Source organism: Ctenocephalides felis, unplaced genomic scaffold (assembly GCF_003426905.1).
Source record: "Ctenocephalides felis isolate EL2017-DRISC unplaced genomic scaffold, ASM342690v1 CF-g0.4_SCAFFOLD_03727, whole genome shotgun sequence".
NCBI classification, from domain to species: Eukaryota; Metazoa; Arthropoda; class Insecta; order Siphonaptera; family Pulicidae; genus Ctenocephalides; species Ctenocephalides felis.
Window position 1 is genome coordinate 26,512 of NW_020539881.1, and position 17,918 is coordinate 44,429.

General features: G+C 34.7%; 2 protein-coding genes across 2 annotated transcripts; one reads left to right on the forward strand and one right to left on the reverse strand.

The window, feature by feature from the left end:
• Positions 1-13,863: 13,863 nt before the first annotated feature.
• LOC113391015 lies at positions 13,864-15,187 on the reverse strand. The gene is made up of 2 exons (XM_026627002.1): positions 14,402-15,187; positions 13,864-14,298 (listed from the first exon to the last, which is right to left on the reverse strand). Exons 1-2 carry the CDS (start codon positions 15,185-15,187, stop codon positions 13,864-13,866), a joined length of 1,221 nt encoding a protein of 406 aa, XP_026482787.1.
• A 1,657-nt stretch (positions 15,188-16,844) lies between these two features.
• On the forward strand, positions 16,845-17,417 carry LOC113391016. The gene has a single exon (XM_026627003.1). It carries the CDS (start codon positions 16,845-16,847, stop codon positions 17,415-17,417), a length of 573 nt encoding a protein of 190 aa, XP_026482788.1.
• Positions 17,418-17,918: the final 501 nt, after the last annotated feature.

A 17,918-nucleotide genomic window follows, 5' to 3' on the forward strand; every position in this document is an offset into this window, starting at 1 on the left:
TGTAGTAATTTTCGAATATCAACTGTTCTTAGTGCGAACAGTCGTTGCTGAGGTTTTAAAGGAGCTTTCGAAAGCCCCCCATAGAGAAATGTCTTGTAATTTTTGCCTTAGGTCGCACATTATAGCGCCATCTGGAGTAAAAGATACCCACAGATAGCACCATACTTCCATCCTAGAGGGGGCAGGTGGGTCACGACCACCGCAACTGAATTTTATGTTTTAGTCGATGTACGACTTTTTGACATGTGGCACGTTTCAGATGGCTATTGGAAAAGATTTAGCGGTGTTAATGATGAAGCCGCGTTTCGAGTGGAAACCATTGGCATCGACTAGCATTGTTTGAAAATCTTTTTGTGAAGATGCCGCAAATACCAGATCGTCAGCAAAAGTCATGATGTTCAATAGTTTTCCCTCAATTACACCCCCGATTTTAGGAGGGGAACTTTCAATGAGTCTATTAATAATGAGGTTGAACAGGACTGGCGATAGAGGATCTCCTTGTTTAATCCCGCTCCTCGGACTAATGGGATCCGATCATAATGGAGACTAGTCCAGCTGTTCCTATATGCGTTCTGTATGCATCTACCAGGTAAGTTGTAATATTTCAGAGTGTCAATTAACGCATTGTGCAAAATTAAATCAAAAGTTTTTCCATGTCATTAGGTATGTAATCCCTGTAAAAATTACACATACCTAAAAAGCGTCGTATTTCTTTTGCTGTCTTAGGTGTAGGAAATTCTTTTACTGTAGCTACTTTTTCCGGTAGTGGAGTTAAACCGGTTGTCGATATTGTGTGGCCTAGAAAGTTGATAGTTGATTTTCCAAATCTAGTTTTTTTCATGTTGATTACGATGCCATTATCTAGCCGTTGAAATATCGTTTTCAAATGTTGTTTATGTTCCTCTGATGACCATGAGAAAACCAAAATATCATCTATATGACATACGCAAAAATTTAAACCTTCAAGAACTTTATCCATGAACCTCTGGAACGTTTGAGCGGCGTTTCTTAGGCCGTATGTCATGAAATTATACTCGAAAAGTCCAAAGGGTGTTGTGATGGCTGTTTTCGGAATATCTTCTGGTGCCATTGGTATCTGAGTATAAGCTTGAACTAGGTCGATGACAGAGAAGATGGTACAACCAAATAGATTATATGAAAAATCTTCGTCACTACATGGATGCCAAGAACCATTTTTCTTGGGCACTATGTACAATGGTGAGCTCCAGGTGCTTTCGGAACGTCTCACAGCGTCTAACAAAGAATCGAACTCGGGTTTTGCTCTTGTATATTGAACAGGACCAAGTCTGCGAGGTTGGCAAGCAACTGGTGGGTCTGGTGTGGTTAGTCAATAGAAAAAAAATTAATAAAAATTAATAAAATTAAAAAAAATTAATAAAATTACCGAATAATGGTACCGGTTTTCACCTCGAGATCCAAGGCGTCTCATGCGCACACCCGGGAATACAAAATAGACCACTCTCCCAAATGTGGCCCGATTCATCGGGGCCAAATTGTATTTTGCGCAATGGTGCCAGTATTGGTCGTACACCATCGCCCTGGGTGTACACACGCCCTCAGCTGCCAAATAATATATGATGAAGAGTATTGTGTTTAATTTCTCTTGTTGTGCCACTAGGTTTTATAATATTTGGAAATTAAATTGCTATATTCAGATTTGTCAGTGATTGTAGTAATGTTAGTAAGGTCGACACTTTTAATTATGCCAGCAACATATGAGTTTGTATTTCCGTCCACTAGTTTTTTAAGACGAATGTCCACTAATAGATTGTAAAAATGAAGAAAGTCTGAGCCAATGATAGGATAATTTGTCACATCTGCTATTACAAAGCGCCATCGGAATTTTCTTCTCAAACCCAAATCTAGTAGTATATGTACGTCACCGTAGGTTTTAATAGTGGTTGTATTTGCTGCATAAAAATTAAAATTTGTTGCTTGGTAGTGCCCTCGTTATAATTTTTTTTGGACAAACACACAAATCTGATCCAGTGTCGACTAAATTTTGCTTTGTCGACAGTTTTGAATTTTTATCGGTAACAAACTGGCGGTGCGACATCTTGAGGCAATCACTTGCCGCCACTAGCGACTGCCCTTGATGTTTTTTGAATGCTGAAATGAGCAAGGTTTAGTACATTTTAATGCTTTGTTCTGCCAGCGATGGTGATACCAACAAATGTCATATTTTTTCGATTGTCTGTTAAAATGTGATTGGTGACTATCACCAATCACGTCGGGTCACCATATTACGCCGGCGTCACCAATTATGTAGGTAAACAAATGTTGGTAATAATAATATATATTTATTCTTATTACTTACACTACATGTAATACAAGCGATAAGCGGAGAGTGAGAATTATTCGATAATATGTCTGGGTTTTATACCCAAACCTTAACCACGTGGACGTCTGCTATTGGCCATCGTATACGAGGTTGCCATTCCTAAGGTGGTCAATTGGAAGTTCGCTACATACCATTACTTTTTCTTTACATTAGGCAACTTACAGTAAACTTTAGTTTTGTTTGTTTGTTTGAGAAGATTTATTTATTCAATAATATATTACATAAAAGAAATGTGAGTAATTTGGATTTTGTATATCTATTTTATGATAATAATAATACGTTTCATTATTAAATAATCATTTGAAACATGATTGATAATACAAATCAAATAAATTCATAATTATAGGGAAAAGAAAACCGTACCACAATGTTAATTCATAAAGGTGGCTTATATAGTGTTCTTTTTTGAGTATGGATGTCGGTAGGTTGTATTTATTGCACCTGAATATGTCTTGAGATATGGAACTAATTATAAGTAAATTTTAGTAGTGGAGCAAATTTGCTCCAAATTAGGTTAAGTGTGCCATGGCATTGGTAATATGGATACAAAAGAATGTTTAGAAAATATCTTATATCGATGTCTAATAAAATCATCGTAAAATTATATAGTATTGAGTTTTAATTAAATACATTTAGAGTTATTTATGGAATGCTCTCCAAGCAGTGTTAGTAACGAAGCAGTCAATATAGATTTGGGATTCTAACTGTTCAGGTCGATAGTACCTTGACAAACAGACAAAAGTATTTATTGCAATATTTAGAATACATTTTACATTGTTGCTTCTTGTACATATTTTTCTACCCGTGGGTACTTTATATAACATATATGATTTTAATATATATAATCAATATTTATTACAATGTGTATATAATAAGAATGATTGTATGTGTGTATTAAAAAAAAAGAAAAATGAACTTTACCCTAAAAAAATACAACTTCTCTATATATTAATAATTATATATTTTGTTAACTCCCCTTAAGAGCGAGGAGTCACATAAGCAACATGCTCCTTATTTAGCCGCTATGGGTCGATCAGTAATTGTAATTGTTGATATAGAGTCTGTCCGTAGGTTTTAAGTGTGTCTTGTTAATCAGTACTATGTACAGGTCATGATTTGTTATTATCTGCCTCAGTTCGTCCACGTTGTTTTTAGTCCGTTAGAGTTAAAGTGCATTATGTGTAAGTCGCGCGTTTGATTTATGGAGATGCTGTTAAAAAGTTAAGTATTGTTGTATATTTCTCGTTAAATGTCATACTGATGTCTAGTGACTTTTTGTCAGTTTGTAAAGCTCATTGAAAATTTGTTTGTCCTGGGGATCAGCGAACAGCATTCTAATCTCGCTCATAGCAGCAAAGCGCCAAAGGGCTGGCTGGTGGTAGACCAGGTTGGTGATAATGATGGTGCAGGCCGGATCGGTGATGATGATGCAGGCCGGATCGGTGATGATGATGGTCCAGCCGGGATCAGTGATGATGATGGTGCAGGCTCAACCGGTGAAGGCGAGGACTGGATCAGATTTCGGAATGATGACGGTGGAACGGGGAGTTGAGGATACGTTGTTTTGGCATTTGGGCCAACGTTGGTGTTATTTAAAGCTGACGAAAAGCTCCTTGTCAGCGGCACTGGCGTTGGTGCTGGCCTGTATATCTGTTTTCCCCTGAGTGCATCACTTTTCTTTTTCTCCTTATAGTTGCAATTGACACATATCGGAGCCTCAGTTGGCAGTTTCTGGCACGCACCTGGCGGTTGAATCGATTTGTTCGTAGTCAGTAATTGAATCAGTGAAGATTTTATGTAAATTATTTTTCAGGAACTGATATCTGAAATTGATTTTGGTTGTATCCTGGATATAGCGGATGGTCTTCAGCCCTAATTCAGATTTCACAATGATAGGCGGAATTTTTTCTTCCTTCATATCGATTTTCTTCAATGGTACTGCCTGTACGCCTGAAGTCGATGGCTGCGATTCAACATTGATTTTTTTGAGCTACTTGTTTTTAGCTTTCTTCCGCCATTTGACCTTGTTGTATTCCTCAAGCTCCCTGCCCGTGTCCATATCAGTTCGATCAGATAGCGCATTGTATTTATTTTTGAGGGTCTCGCTTGTTAATACTTCCATTTTCTGCGTTTTCATTATTTTTAATTTCTTCCCAGGCACCTGCCTAGGAATATCCTTGGATTCTTCAATACACTCAGCACTGATTTTAAGAAAGTGAATCTAAAGACTTAGAAAAATTTAATTTTAATCCTCTAACCATTACCAACACCAATCCGGTGTTTGGAAAGAGGAGTCAGCAGAAGCACGTCCACCTTATAATTTTGACCGATATCAAGATATTCAATACCTTGAGAGAATTATGCGCGATTGCTTTTAAAAAAGCACGATTTAAAATCGATATCGAGTGAATTCCAGACTTTATACTTATTTCACAAGCTAGATGATAGATATTATTTTACAAGCTTCATGATAGATATTATTTCAAGCTTTTGTCAAGCAAATTGGATCCAGTTAAAAATAACTGCAATTAACTGTAAGATATAAGTTTTAGCAACGCTTCGGGAGCAGGCGACTCAAATGTTGTGACAGTAATTAGACCATGTTTATTTTTTTTATCCCCAATGTGTGGTGATAGGTTCTGAATGAATTTTGTCGTACTGCTGCCTCTGCGGTGGTAAAGATACCATGTTAAATTTGATTTTGAATACTGATTTTTGGAAGCTTGTATATTTATAGGTGTTTAAAGATTTTTTTTGTACTTTTTACACCACTATAGCTGTATAATTTCGTAAGAAATCGTTCTCCAGCTGCAGCAATGAGCTGTGAATCAGCATTTGTATTTTTGAATATTTCGATAATTTTATTTATGTCTTGACTTTTTTGTAATACGTTGTTATATTTTATTTTGCCTGGACGTGCGAATGTCGTATCACAGCAAAAAGAAAGTGATCTGTGGCTGTGTTAACTATGATACCGTTTTTATGTAGGATGTAGATTTGTTGCAAATTTTTTCCTTTTCCTGGTTTCACTAAATATTATTTGAATGCGTTGATAGAGCCGTCAAAAGGATATGAAGATTTACATTCTTACCAATAATTATTATGGAATCAAATATCGTCGCCAAGCTTATTGCTGTATTAACTGTTAATGCCAAATATTATATCTACTGCATGTTTGGTACTACGATTTACATCTTCCGGATATTCATCAAATACGCCAATAGCATTGGATGTATAATTCGATCGAGCGAATGCAACAAAATTTTTGCAAATTGATAAAATCGATTCACCGCGATGCTAAACGCGACTCGTTTTAATAGGTATCCACCGTCGATGATGGACATGTTGTCTCCAAAATTTATATCTTTGAAATGTGGTTTAAATACCTCATACAAAGAAGATGTGCGTTAACACTTGCGCATACCTTCATCATTGAAAAGGGATAAGGGAACGGGGCAAGTTGGTACGGAAAAAGTTTTTAAGTTCTCTTTCAGATGCTTTTGCAAGGCACATTTTTTGGAAAATCAACAAAGAATTAATCGGGACAATAACGTCTTTCATTTGGATACCTGCATTCATATCACCAAGTGATTTCACTCTGTCATTTCGTTTGAATTTTACGGTACAGAAATCGCTGCTGACGATCTCAGAAATACTAGAAAAGTGTTACATTATCAGCAGAAAAACAGAAAAGTATTTAAATTATTTTATTTCTAGACCTTATTCGCTTAATTTGTGGGACTCGACGCGAAGGTAATACCCGGTTTTGCTGTGGAACTTTTGATGACTTTGAGATTGCCCGTCCATCCACTGAATTGTGGAGCAGCTCAGGCCATCTGTCATCTAACAGTTTAATGGAGCCTATAATAGTCCCATTGTCAGTCAGGCGTTTTTCACATTTTCAATCTCGAGCTGATGGAAGCTTCAGCCTGTCTATCCCATTTTCATAGGTCTGCCCCTTCTCCTGAAAGGTATCAAATATCTTACAGACGGGAGATATAAACCCTCATTTCCGTCTTTGGCATAAAAATATGCGTTGGTCGAGTCAGTCGGTAACCTTAGCCAGGATCTTCTGGCTTTCCTAATCATAGTGTCGAGGCTTTTAAGGAGACCAAGCGTTATGTTTCATGAAGCTAGTGTAGTAATTTTCGAATACCAACTGTTCTTAGTGCGAACAGTCGTTGCTGAGGTTTTAAAGGAGCTATCGAAAGCCCCCCGTAGAGAAATGTCTTGTAATTATTGCCTTAGGTCGCACATTATAGCGCCATCTGGAGTAAAAGATACCCACAGATAGCACCATACTTCCACCCTAGAGGGGGCAGGTGAGTCACGACCACCGCAACTGAATTTTATGTTATAGTTGATGTACGACTTTTTGACATGTGGCACGTTTCAGATGGCTATTGGAAAAGATTTAGCGGTGTTAATGATGAAGCCGCGTATCGAGAGGAAATCATTGGCATCGACTAGCATTGTTTGAAAATCTTTTTGTGAAGATGCCGCAAATACCAGGTCGTCAGCAAAAGTCATGATGTTCAATAGTTTTCCCTCAATTACACCCCCGATTTTAGGAGGGGAACTTTCATTGAGTCTATTAATAATGAGGTTGAACAGGACTGGCGATAGAGAATCTCCTTGTTTAATCCCGCTCCTCGGACTAATGGGATCCGATCATAATGGAGTCTAGTCCAGCTGTTCCTATATGCGTTCTGTATACATCTACCAGGTAAGTTGTAATATTTCAGAGTGTCAATTAACGCATTGTGCGAAATTGAATCAAAAGCTTTTTCCATGTCACTTGAAGCTATAAAGACAGGTTTGTGTTTCTGTCTGTGGTATTTATATATAGTATATAAACTATAAACCATTTCAGGAAGTAGTCTAGTGCAAAGTTGTTGTTTGCACAACCGTCGACCGGTAAAATTCAGTAATTGTCTAGGGATACTTCTTGTGAACAAAAATAAATTGTATAGGTTGACCAAGGTGTTTTTTGCATCGATCATAGTAGATTGTCGGATACACCGCCTGGCCCTGGCGCCGAATTTCTCGGCGGAAAAAGTTCTTATTTTTTTCCACGGACTCTATATCAGCGAGAGATCTTTATTTCTCGCACCTTCTGATCCAAGTGATAGGGTAGAATGTCCGGTCATTACATTCGTCCAAAACTGAATCATGATGTCGGGTGGTGGCTTATGTGAGACATCTTTGTTGTCCAAAATAAATTGAACATATTTTGTAGGGTGCTTCGCCCAGTTGTTATTATGTAGTTTGAGTTTGGATTCTTCTTATTTGTCTTCTATTAAGTTTTGGCATATAGGTTTCTCTTTTGATTCTAGTGTTTAATGGCCTATTTTTGCTGGAAAAGTTGACTTAAGGTAGTTCGCAACCATTCTCTTTAGGTCATTCACTGATATTTTACTTGCTAAGTGGCAGGTGTTAGCCAACATTTTATCATTGAAATTTTCTCCCGATTGTCTATTCGGGAGCAATATTTTTAGTAAATTATTGATTTTAAACCACGTTATTACTATATTGTTCACTTGCTCATTAGAAACTATACACTGATTGAATGACTAACTGGTTATATAATATTACACTTTTATTGCCTTGAGTTAGGTGTTGATAGTCCGAACGTCTGAACTCGAATGTTGATGGATATAAATATTGGTCGAAAATGACATAAATTTTTTGGGCAGAATATATTGTAATCATTCGCAGAAATTTTTTGGATATACTTTCGAATATTTTGAGTACTTCTTTCATTGAATGCAAGATGAAAAACCCATCATTAAAAAAATATATCTGGTTTTAGGGGTGATTTTTTATCAGTATTAAGTTGAAGACATTTTACATAAACAGATTTATCACTTTTACAGAAACAAAGAGGTACCGGCTTTATTGGATACGATAATACTTTTAAAAGATCAATTTGGTGATCTAAGGAAATTCCCAACAAACGTCCAAATAAATTTCGTTGTAACCTGATAATTTACTCTTTACCTCCAATTTTTACAGACTTTCTATTCACAAGTAGACTTGAAAAGTTATATATCGGTGTCTTTTTGATGACTTTATTAAATCTTGTGGGATCAGAAGCACATTCAGATTTGAATTTAGTTCGTATCCCGTCACCAATGTTCTAAAAAAAAATCGTCCACTTGAGGTTATGCAGCTTTTCCAGAAGCTATATTGAGCAGCTGCTTTCAGCAAATAAATTGTAGCTAAATTTTATTTAAACTTATTGATTGAACGAGGTCATGAATCTTATAATCAATTCACGACTTTTATTGATGTTGTGTGGTCGCAAGTCGGCAGAAACATCTTCCATTTTCGTAATTCCTAATACGCCCAATGTTGGCGAGCAGAAATGATATTAGTTAAATACGAAATTCTAAAAAGCGTTCTCGCAGCATCTGCATTGATGGTCTGCTTGAGTGGTAAATTTATAGGTTGTTTTGAGAGCGGTTTACAGGTACGTTTGATTCCAAAAAAACCGTTCTGGAAGTTTTGCTCAGAACCAGGACGAGTAGTTGATACTTTTGTCAAATTGTAATGATATTGAACTGTCCGCCTTGCATAACTTTCATGGTTAAAAACGAAGAATAAGTTCGTTTTTTGGCAAAACCTCAAGATATAAATTGAAGTCACCAGCTCGAATACTCCTGCTTAATCGTGAATAATAATATACAAGTTTGATATAATTCATATAAAATTGGGAAGTTTTGCTGTGATTTACATTTAACGTTTGCTGTTGGTGAATCGCATAGTCATTACAGAGTTTTTTTCAGGCTGTTACTATTAATAAAAAATGAAGATGCCTGACAACTTTGTAATCTCTCCAGTTCTATTTCAATATCTTTAGCGATTGAAATATCTTTAGATAAGATCTGAAATATAATAATTGAAGTCCTAAAGCCATCATTGGGTTGAAATGCTTACTTTCAATGAAACCTAAAACCGATCCACTAGCAAGCATTTCACTGTCAATCATGATGGTTGTTAAATCACAATTATTAATTACTTTTTCAATAGCTTTAAAATAAGTTTCATCTTAATATGAAACGTACCCAAATGAATAAATATTTTTTCAAAGGAGTTACATTCTGTTGCTTGTAGCTGTAAAGTAATCTCTGCGAGTGCTAAATCATATGTTACTTGCATGATTTAGCTCTTGCAATACAGACATACATTGCTCCATAGTTGCCAAAACAATAGAGTAACTTGTTGGTGAGTCATTAATTGGTGTTAAATACTAAATTATTTGGCATGGACAATCATCTGTCGTAATTTTACTAATAAAAATAGTCCACATTGGAGTATTTGGTAAGCTAAAAGTTTGACTCCAAATAGTGTCAATTCGATCGTGAAGATTCTTAGGAACAATTTGATTAGTATCTTCCGCGAGTTCATTTAGAGTATTAAAGATAAAAATTCAGAAACCATTGGTGGTGTTGCACATTCACCTTTATCAGCCGTTCACTTGTCAATAAATCAGGTAATTTCCTCTGTTTTATCCCCAGAATCTTCTATCATAAAATGGCGGCAGCTGCTTGCAAAGTCTTGGTCCTTCAAATAATGAATCAATGATTGAGACGTTTTTTGGAGCAACAACTTTTTTGTTGTTGGACATCAAATGTTTTTAATGCATCACTGAATTTATTATTTTTTATTCAAGGTATTACGGTGTCAATATGGACTTTTCGTCTAAGACTCCACTCAATTCTTTGAACATATCTAAGTATTCTTTATGCAATATGTTAAAAAGTAACAACCTTCGTTTTATTACATTTTCTTTTATTAGCATACATATTTCTTCATAAAGTGTCATGCAATTTTCAAAATGTGCCATGAAGTACGCACAGAAATTTTCACTGATTATCTCTGTTTATTCCGAAAATTTCGCCTTAAATATTTCAATAATATAATGGCAATTGTGATGGCTGATAATTTTGTAAGAAATGATATTAATAATATTAATCATAATAGTTAATTTAATTCAAACAGTATCCGTGATAGTTTTATTTTAATAATATAATGGCTACTGTGCCGGCTGAAAAATTTGTAAGAAATGATATTGATAATATTTCTCATGTGAAATAAATGTACATAAAATCTAATCCACCTATTAAAATCGGTTTATATATTATAAGGCATAGACCTTATATTATAGTGTAATGTCTATGATAGTGTAAGGCCTATTGTTAAGCACGTGACATATGACATATGACATCTGATGAATCGGAATTTCCGATAACTTCATGTAATTAGAACGGTAGTAAATCAAGTAGGCTTATTATTGTTTGTAATAAATAGAAAAGTCATACCTAGGTAAAAGAAAAGAGATAACTATGCAAAATTTATGCATACTGTCATGCCGAATGGTAGATGAGTTTTTTAACTCCACTGATGTAAATAAATAAGCTTCTGATACTTGCGTGTGTGTATGTATTATGTATGTATCCGGTTTATTTTGTTGTAGCGATTGGTGAGATTTTTCGCGACTATATTGAAATATTGCCAGGATTGATATTTAACACTTTATGCGAAAAATTAATCTAGCTTGGATAGTGCCGAAAGAGTTCATTTCAATGTTTGATCAATTTTCTTAGAAATTCAAATTGATGAGGAATGAAATAGCATTTATTCAAAAAAATTATGGTTGGATGATTTTGCTTTATTTGTTGTTAGTGGATGTCTAGTAAAATGTGCTCAATTTTTGGCCTGTGGTCGTAATGGAGAGTATCAACTGTAAATGGTCTTCCGCGGATCTAATAAATGGCAACTTGAGAGTGCTCAATATTTAATAATTTCTTTAAGATATATTTGTTAAAATAAAAATGTGTAACTGGATATTTGCAGCTATGTAAGAAGTTATTCGACCTTTTATAATACCCAATGAATTGAATATAAATTCCGCAATGTAAACACAATATTCTTGCAATCGCACTGAGATGGTACTTGTACATCGTCACAAACTATACACATTATTCCCGGGAAAGAGGTTAACTCTAAAATACAAAATAAGTAATCGGTAACGGTAATGGTATATTTCAAAGCATTATGGTAGATGTAGGAGAACTTTACACTTTTTTGCATTTCCACGTTGTTTCTTTGCGTTTTTTATTATTGTTACAAACTGCACAACGTTTTGACGGTCTTAGTTTAGATAGTGTTGGATCAATATGCTTTTGTTGTACAAAAGTTGGTACAATTTTTTTTTTCCAAAATTAATTATTTTGTTAAGACAAGCAGAAAGTTCTTTGAATCATTTAAATCGTACGCTTAGTTCGCTCAAAAACTGCCATTTTTTACATATTTAGCTCCGTATCTTCGAAATGGCTGGGCCTGCCTTTGCCAAAAACTAATAAACACTTCTCCCAATCATTACTAATTGAATGTTTTTTAGATCATTCAAATCGGATACTCCGTTTTCTCAAAAAGTCGATTTCTATTTTCTGCACTCTTTGCTCCGTATCTCCGAAACGGCTGGACCTGCCTTTGCCAAAAACTAATCAGCTCTTTTCCCTATCAATAGGAATCGAATGTTTTTTGAACCATTCAAATCGGTTGATCCGTGCGCCCGAAAACGTGACTGGAAATTTGTATCCATACATACATACATACACACACACACACACACATCCATTTTTTCTGAGGTATGCCAAAATGTTCAGAAACCTTCAAAACGTCGAGAAATGTAAAAATTTTCAATTCCGATTTTCGGCCCATTACAATAACTTACCCTACGGGAAGTTAATTAGTACTTCTGCGCGTAAGATGAGTGAGCTATCATGCAGATAAAAGACGCATACAATATTTTTTTCGTTTAAAGCGAATAGTTTTTGAGTGCCATTTCCACCAAAATTAAAAATATTCGTACTCCCCCTGGAATCAACTTCAGTGCAAAGGATTTCCAAAAAGCTCATGATTTCATGAAAAAAAATCTATTTAAAAAAATAAAAGATACGTATAAAGGTATATAAATGAAAATTCAAGGTCTTTTACTGACCAATTATTGCTTTTTATTATTTTTCTGTGACACAAATTAATAGTGTAGAATGTCTTTCGAGTCCTTCAATCCTTTGCCATTTCAAAATAAGAGAAGTTGCGGTAAAATTTATGATAGAGAAAGTTGTAGCTCATTTAATTACCTTTAAAATAGTGTATTGCAAGTATTGATAAAATCAGAATTAAAAGAGTTATAATTCAATGAATCCGGTGGGTGGTGACGGAGTGCAAATTGTTTTCACTTCTGAATTTAAGATTAAGAATAGCCTATTTCCGACACACGTTTTTTTCCTCTCCATTTACTGCAATTTTGTTGATCGTAGTTTGAATAGAGCACATGTGAACAGGATTTGACAAATTAATTCACTTCAAATATAAACTTAAGTAAAAATGTATATAAATTTATTAGTGAGAAAAATGTAATTTAGATATAAAAATTACTAAAATCCAGTTAAAATATGGTACAAATATATAAAAATTATAGGCAACATTATTGAAGCCATTATTTTGGGTAGAAAAAACCAATGTAATATTGTACCTTTACCGGGAATGCTATTTATTAATTCTTTCTGAATTTGTTATACCATTTAAAAAAGTTCAATTTTCAACACGTGTAAATTATGCTATAAACCACAAAGGCAGGCGATGATTGTTTGTGTGATACATTTGGAAAGTCAATATTTTAGTCGTGAATAAACAAAAAATCATTCATTTTTACATCCACACCTACAGGTATGACTAAAAAATTGTATAACCCTTGACATTAAAATGAATTGAGCTATTGGAAATAAATTGCAGTGTTTAATTTTTATTATATAATTTTATTGAACATATTTTAATATTTGTTAAAGGGATAATTAAAGTGTTAACTGTGGGAATTGAGAATCATCATTTTATTTGAAGCAGTTCTACATTCACTCATTTATTGATGTAAATAGTAATTCGAAAAACAATAATTATTAATTTTAACTGAACGGTGAATATTAGTACAGGACTTTGAAAAAAATGCAGAGTTGGGTACAGGACAACGTCTGTCGGGTCATCTAGTATATATATATATATATATATATATATATATATATATATATATCAAACCCTGATTTTGCAATTTTGTAGAAAATTCAGTATAATTTTGTAAATATTGGGTTTGTTCAAAGCCATAGCAATTGCCGTGTTATATTGTTCCTATATAGCTCTTGCAAAAGTTCTTCTCTTTGTTCTGAGAATAGGCAGCATGTCCAAAGGATGTGGTCTATTTTTTGAAATTCTGGTCCACAAGAACAGAAGGGGTCTTGTGTTCGTCCAATTTTGTATAAATGAGGCCTACAAAAGGTGTAAGCGCATCTAATTCTATTTATCATGGAAATGTCTTCTCTGGTCATTTTTAGTTTACTGAACCAGGTACTAAATGTGACTTGGGGTTTGCAGGGTTTAAATAAAGAGCCCCTTGAAGTCGATTCTAGGTCATAATCGTTTTGCCATTGATTTAGTCCTCAAGTTCTTATTAATCCTTTTAAATCCGTTATTGGGGTCGTTTTCATAAGAACTACAGCCGTGCATGCTTCTTTTGCCAGTTCGTCCGCCCCTTCATTTCCACAAATTGAGGAATGGCCTTTAATCCAGGCTAACTTAATTATATATCCAGAATCCAGGAAGACTTTTATTTTGTGAATAGTATCAAGAGTCAAGAAATTTCTATCTTCTCTTGGTTTGTACAGGGCTAAAAGGGCGGATTTGCAGTCTGTAAAAATTATTGATTTTCTGAGATTTTCATTTTTGACGTACTCAAAAGCCGCATTGATGGCTGTTAACTCTGCTGTAAATACCGGTGCAAAGCTAGGTAACTTGAATTGAGATCGCTTATCTTTATCAGTCAGTGTAAATAACTGAAAAGTCTTTATAATTGTGTTGTAAACATTCTTCAAAATCTAGGTTTTGAATATGATTTGTGATATTGTGTGCAATGTAAAATTTCTGACACCAAGAGATGTAATTCTTGGAAAAAGAGCAATAAAAAAGCAGGAAATTAACTGTATAAGTCATATCTTCCAAGGGTTTGATGCAGTAGAAAGCAGTTATCAGAGGCGGAGTAGGTTTATTCTTCCAGTAAATCACTCTATAATGCAGCTCAGCTAATGTCTGTAGTTGTTTTATAAAGAACGTGTAATCTGAGTTAAACTTTTTAATTACGAACCTGTTCGTAAGTATTTCTCTTCTGATTTTTACTGGGGACTCGCCAGCTTCCACTAGAAGGGAGTTGCAAGGTGGTGACCTTATAACCCCCAGACATAATCTTAATGCTGAGAATTGCACCTTGTCTAAGGCATACTGATTCTTAGAAGATAATCCTTCATAAATCTGACATCCGTAATCAATATGAGATCTTACGATGGCTTTGTATACGGATATAAGGGAGGTCGGATGTGCTCCCCATCTTGTTCCTGATAGTCTTTTAATAATATTGATTCCTTTTTCCGATTTCTGTACCACTTCTCTGATGTGTGTCTGGAAGAACATGTTTTTATCGAAGGTTACTCCTAGAATTTTTATACTGTCACATAATTTGACCTGCAAATTGCCTATGTTTAAGACGAGAGAGTTCAGTAAATTTCTATGTCTGCTAAAGATGATCGCTTTTGATTTTGTCGGAGATAGACTTAAATTATTAGCGTTAAGCCACGTTGATACTTTAATAAGAGAGTCTTGGATTTTATTTTTGCATTCTTCCATTGGAGCAGCGGAGCAATATATAAATATGTCATCAGCATATTGGAGTATTTTAACTCCATTTAGTGTTTGTGTATTAAGGTCAGACATATAAATATTGAACAGTAAAGAACTCAAAATTGAGCTTTTGTAGAAGACCCGTAGAAATAACTCTTCAATAATCTTATTTTTGAATTTAATGTAAATTGCCCTGTTTTCTAACAGTGACATGATAACCTTTGTAATTTTATGTGGTAGGTTCATACAATTTAATTTTTGTATCAATATATTGTACTCCACATAGTCATATGCCTTGTGGACATCTGCGGCTATTAATAGTAAGTATCCATTCCTTGAGTTTGAGATGTGTATATCATTCGATAATACACTCAGTAGGTCAATTGTACTACATCCACGCCTAAAACCCATCTGGCAATCATTTAATAGAGATCTATTTTCTGCATAGTATTGAAGTCTTCTTTTTAGTAAGCCTTCGAAGGTTTTATGTAACATTATATATGTAATGTGATCTATTCCGGGAGCGCTATCCTTTTTAGTTTTCAGAAATAGGTTTAGTTTTTCTAGACTAAATTTGGCGTTTAATTTGAAGATATCTTTGTCTATATTATGAGGAATGTCAACCATGGCTTCCCTTTGGGCTGAGTCCGGAGCAAAATTTTTTAGGATGGATTCGTAGAAGTCGGAGTTCCCAGGAATGAATTGAGTGAATCGATTATTTTTGTTGTTAAAGGATTTGATTAAGTTGCACATGTGCTGGAACGAATTGCTCCAAGAATTGCAAGACAAGATACTCACCTAAGAAAATCAATATCACCGTCTGAGCGGTTAACACTGACATTGAGATTTCTTGCTACTGGTAAGTGGTATAAAACAATTATTTAAAATAATTCAAAAATATTTTTTTTACTGTTTATTTATAAAAATTGTACCAATATTAATTGTAAATAAATTATATTACAGGTGACAGGTATCAGTCATTAAGCTATTTGTTTCGGATTCCACCAACAACTATTTCTCGTATTGTTCCAGAGGTGTGTGATGCTCTGTAATTGGAATTGAAAAATGATTTTTGAAGGTATGAGAAAATGTTAAATGTTGTCATAATATTGCGTTAAAGTAGTCTCGTTTTGCGTTGGAGAAATCATCTGGCATATTACGAGAGTGCTCGATGAACCGGAGTACTCACTCAAATTACTTAGAGAGAGCATAGAGTGTGTACTGGGGGAGGATACTTCTCGCATGTCGTCTTCCTCATTTGCGTCTAAAATAGCTTTCTGAATCTTGAGTTTTATTTTTTTTCGGTTATCTTCAGAGCGTATTCCTCTCAACTCTGCAGTAACACACTCCAAATACGTCCAATTGATCTTTCGGAGCTCGTAAACAAATTAAAGCTTCATTCAGCAACTCATCATCCTTTTTAACTGAATCGGGTGCCCTTTTTCATGAGGTTTTGTATCAGAAGTCTGCCCAGGCCCCGAATTATCTTTTATCTCCTCATCATGATGGCCCTAAAAAAAATAAAATAACAAATGAAAATTATTTGTTGTTTGATAGAAAATGATTTGTTCTTTTTTTTACAGATTCCTTGTACATCAGAGGAGTGGGAAAATGAAGCCAACGATTTGATCTTACTTGGAACTACCCAAATTGCATAGGAGCTATTGATGGAAAACATGTGGTAAAGAAGGCACTAGAAGATTCAGGAAGTCTATATTATAATTACAAGGGTACACAGATTATTGTATTAATGGCTCTTGCGAATGCTGATTACAAATTTTTGTATATAGAAGTAGGATGTAATGGGAGAGTGTCAGACGGGGGTGTATATGCGAATTGTTCACTATCGGCATGTTTGGAAAACAACTCTTTGAATATACCCGAAGCAAAGCCATTATGTGACCAGTCAATTCCGGTGCCATATGTCATTGTTGCCGATGACGCTTTTCCATTAAAAACCTACATTATGAAACCATTCCTTTTTAGAGACCAACCTGTTGAAAATCGTGTTTTTAGTTATAGACTTTCTCGAGCACGTCGCGTAGTAGAAAATGCATTTGGTTTGCTTTCGATGCGTTTTCATTTTCTTAGAAAGCCAGTCGAACTATGTCCTCAAAAAGTAATAAAGCTTGTTCAAGCTGCTTGTGTGCTACGTAATTATTTAATTGAAAAAAAGTCGACCAGATATGTTTCTGAAGGTACTGTTGACATGGAAGAAAATGACAGGCTTATTGAAGGTTGTTGGCGAGATGACCCACTTTCACAAAATTCATTTTATCCATTACAACAAGCAGGCGCGAGAAATCTAACTTGCACAGCTTAGCAATAAGTACGCAAAATTTTAAATCGTACTTTATGTCCAGAGCAGGTGAACTACTGTGGCAATATAAATATGCTTGATTTTTTTATTTATTAATTTTTATCTTATTTTGTCATATGATTTTTGTTATATGATTTTGTCAAATGTATCCTACAATAAAAATTTTAAATCACAATATGAATTTACTTTATTTACTTACCAGCACATCTGTAATAATAACATCAGGGGCACTGCCAACACTGACAATTGAATCCTCTGTTGAATTTATCTGGATATTCATAAACTTGACAGCCTCAAAAAACTCCCACTTTGGTTTATATCTTTCATCTGCACCCTGACCACTTTTGAACTTTAATCAAATGCTCACTTAACTGGCATCTCAAATTATGAATTTTGTCTTTTACTGTTTTAACACCCAAATTTAAAGACGTTGCTATTGTTTCCAAGTACTTATATTTCAGGTTTCAATTCCTATACTCCTTCAACCTGACATTCCACAATTCT

What these genes read in the sequence shown, in the direction of transcription:
- LOC113391015 (XM_026627002.1), bottom strand. Translation starts at nt 15,187, where the DNA reads ATGTCTGACCTTAATACACAAACACTAAATGGAGTTAAAATACTCCAA. An exon ending in TGGAAGATATGACTTATACA is followed by an intron (nt 14,299 to 14,401) that starts GTTAATTTCCTG and finishes TTCAAAACCTAG; the next exon opens with ATTTTGAAGAATGTTTACAA.
- LOC113391016 (XM_026627003.1), top strand. Translation starts at nt 16,845, where the DNA reads ATGGCTCTTGCGAATGCTGATTACAAATTTTTGTATATAGAAGTAGGA.